Consider the following 3519-nt stretch of genomic DNA (forward strand, 5'->3'; position numbering starts at 1 on the left):
TGTAGACGTCAAGGAAGGTTATCCAAACGTCAGAAACAGTTTTGTAGACGTCAAGGAAGGTTATCCAAACGTCAGAAACAGTTTTGTAGACGTCAAAGAAGGTTAGCCAAACTTCAGAAATAGTTTTGTAGACGTCAAGGAAGGTTAGCCACACTTCAGAAACAGTTTTGTAGACGTCAAGGAAGGTTAGCCAAACTACAGAAACAGTTTTGTAAACGTCAAGGAAGGTTGGCCGAACTTTAGAAACAGTTTTGTAGACGTCGAAAGGAAGGTTAACCAAACCTTAGAAGCAGTTTTATGCTTCATTTGTGAAGAGCTTTTCGACGTCTATCCCTTTGTCTTGGTTTTGTAAGCAATGTATAGACCGCCGTTTTAACCTGACCCATCCCTACATAAAGTTCGCTACCGCGCTCCCTGATCCATTTTCTATGTTTCCTGCCCGAAAACACATCCCAAACTTAAGGAGCTAGTAGGACCAAACTTGGCAGATGGGCTTGGGGTGGCTCAGGAGATGGGTGTCAAACTTATACAACTATATAGTAGGTGAGTGTCAAACTTATATAACTCTATAGTAGGTAGTGTAAAATTTATATAACCATATAGTAGATGAGTGTAAACTTATATAACTTTATAGTAGGTAGTGTAAAACTTATATAACCATATATAGGTGAGTGTCAAACTTATATAACCATATAGTAGGTGAGTGTCAAACTTATATAACTCTATAGCAGGTAGTGTAAAACTTATATAACTTTATAGTAAGTGAGTGTAAAATTTACATAACTTTTTAAGATGTATGTAACAGGTAATTTCTGTTACCTACTGACAAGGCCTTGTATGGCTTGATGGTTAGGGTGATCGAGTCTCAATGTGCGAGTCATGAGCTGAAATCCCGTCACCGAACATGGTCATTTCCACTTTTCGTTGGTAAAGAATAGCTGTAGAGTTGGCTGAATAACTCACTAAGTAAGGGTTACAGGGAGTACCGTCTTCTACGGTATCTGAAAAACTCGCTAAGTAACTCACTAAGTAAGGGTTACAGGGAGTACCGTCTTCTACCGTATCTGAAAAACTCTCTAATAACTCACCCTACATTTACCATCAACACAGACATCTTTAGTTCCAGGGTTACAGGGAGTACCGTCTTCTACGGTATCTGCGAGAAGAACCGAAAAGTACTCTCCCTCTGCTTTACAGTGGAGCTGGCACGGTTTCACTGTTGAATAAACAATACAAATAACAATGAGAGTTTATTTCAAGTTACTAGAAAGGTACAACACATATAGCATGTTTCAGAAAAAAAAGGCTAACATTATCCAATTAAAAACCTAAAACTGAGGAGAATAATATATTGTTATTGAATGTTGGTGCCTAAAACACAAACGTAATAATTTATATAATGGAAAACTAACATTCACAGATCCTTATTTTAAACTCAGATTCAAACTATTGGTTTACTAGTTTATACTAATAGTGTAACGAATAGGTTTATTTGGTATCGACATCAAATTGTAATGTACTATCGTTCACAGTATCAAATTCTATATATATTAGTAGTAACACGATATTGTATATACTTGAGAAAGGAACAACATAAAGATAAAACTAAACTTGGTTTTAAAATCGAGAAGCTGAAGAATATTATTTAATTTAATCACAGAATTGTACGTTAATACTAACACTGACGCTTTTCTCGAAAACTCTTCAATAAACAATTAGAACTTTGTCTCACCTACAATGATACATCGTATGTTGATTAGACAGAAACACTGTCATTATACGAGCTCACAAGACCATTACGAATCATGCTTAAAAAGACTGGAGCTTTAGTACACTCAGGTGATGACTATACGCTCGAGTTAAGAACGTTTCAAAAGATGTGCATGATGAAAAACGCAGTTTATACGTAGACAGTAAGGTTAGCTTCTCTATATCTAAAGAAGGTTTAGAGAATGAAATAAGAACATTTTAAAAGGCTATAAGCTTACGTGAGGAGTAGACGGGAAGCCACTTGTGAAGTTTTCCTTTATAGGGAAGACCGTCAAAGCTACTACACTGTACTCCTCGGAAACTCGGTGAACGATCAGGACACGTCTAGAGGCACAAGTTTTAATGAAAAGTTAGAAAAGGCGTTCCCATGCGTTTAAGATACATTTCCTAAATCATGTTAGGAAAATAACTGCCGATAAATGCTTTGAAGAACACTGAGTCAATAATAAGTTAGCAAACAATGATTTATAAACACAATGAATTGATTTATTTTGGGGAGAACATACAACGTCTTGACAGAACAACTGTCTGTCTTTTTCTCTCTGAAGAAAAATAATTCCGTCAAAATATGTTGTATGTTCCCCTAAAATTGTCCCCCAGTAGGACAGCAGTATATCTATGGATTTACAACGCTAAAATCCGAGGTTCGATTCCAACGGTGGACACGGCAGATAACCCAATGTGGGTTTGTTCTAAGACAAACAAGCCCTCTAAAATAAATCACTTCATTACGAGTATCAATCATCGTTTGCCAGAATATTATTATATTAGCATAACGTGCTTCCTTACTCAAGGACATCAACTTAAAGTTATTATTCTGGTCGACTTAAACATCTCTTTAGGTAAATAATAGTAACCGTCTCTCTGTGAGTATATTTCATCTCATAGAGAAGAGAAAATTCCATTTTTTAACTTCAGTTTCAAAAAAAGGATAAAGCCACTTGTCAGTAACCAAGTGGTGAATTCCGGCAAAAAAATTACGGACGAGAAGTCACTTAGTTAGTTCTTTTTTGAATTTCGCGGAAAGCTACTCCAGGGTGATCTGCGCTAGCCGTCCCTAATCACGGAATTGAAGAAAGACCTCCCTCAGCGAGTTTTCAGATGCCGTAGAAGACGGTACTCCCTGTAACCCTGGAACTAAAGATGTCTGTGTTGATGGTAAATGTAGGGTGAGTTACGTAGAGAGTTTTTCAGATGCCGTAGAAGACGGTACTACCTGTAACTCTGGAATTAACGATAAAAATCTGTATTGTTGTAATTCTAGATTTTTTAAGTTCTCAAAGCTATTGCAAATTTAATTACTGTCTTTAATTTCAAAATCAAAAATTTTTCTACGAGTGGTCAGTATAACGTCAGTTGTTTTTCTCGTAGGTACTGTACAAAGTGGCGTTATCAAAAATACCTCTGTTTATGTTTAATATTGATGTTATGAAAGTGGCGTTACCAAAAATATATCTGTTTATGTTTAATATTGATGTTATGAAAGTGGCGTTATCAAAAATACCTCTGTTTATGTTAATATGGATGTTATTAAAGTGGCGTTATAAAAATACATCTGTTTATGTTTAATATTGGTGTTATATAAGTGGCGTTATCAAAAATATATCTGTTTATGTTTAATATTGATGTTATGAAAGTGGCGTTATCAAGAATACCTCTGTTTGTGTTTAATATTGATGTTATGAAAGTGGCGTTATCAAAAATATCTCTGTTTGTGTTTAATATTGGTGTTATATAAGTGGCGTTATC

The 3519-nt window shown here is 35.5% G+C and overlaps 1 protein-coding gene across 1 annotated transcript in view; it reads right to left on the reverse strand.

The window, feature by feature from the left end:
* The window catches only part of LOC106462539 (A disintegrin and metalloproteinase with thrombospondin motifs 7-like), a 70229-nt gene that overhangs the window by 20021 nt on the left and 46689 nt on the right, over nt 1-3519 (reverse strand). Inside the window, exons 12-13 of the mRNA XM_022389841.1 lie at nt 1989-2094; nt 1089-1216 (exon numbers count right to left, since the gene is read on the reverse strand). Coding sequence (XP_022245549.1) covers nt 1089-1216; nt 1989-2094 — 234 coding nt within the window. The remainder of the gene's footprint in view (nt 1-1088; nt 1217-1988; nt 2095-3519) is intronic.

This window comes from Limulus polyphemus, unplaced genomic scaffold (assembly GCF_000517525.1).
Source record: "Limulus polyphemus unplaced genomic scaffold, Limulus_polyphemus-2.1.2 Scaffold1194, whole genome shotgun sequence".
NCBI classification, from domain to species: Eukaryota; Metazoa; Arthropoda; class Merostomata; order Xiphosura; family Limulidae; genus Limulus; species Limulus polyphemus.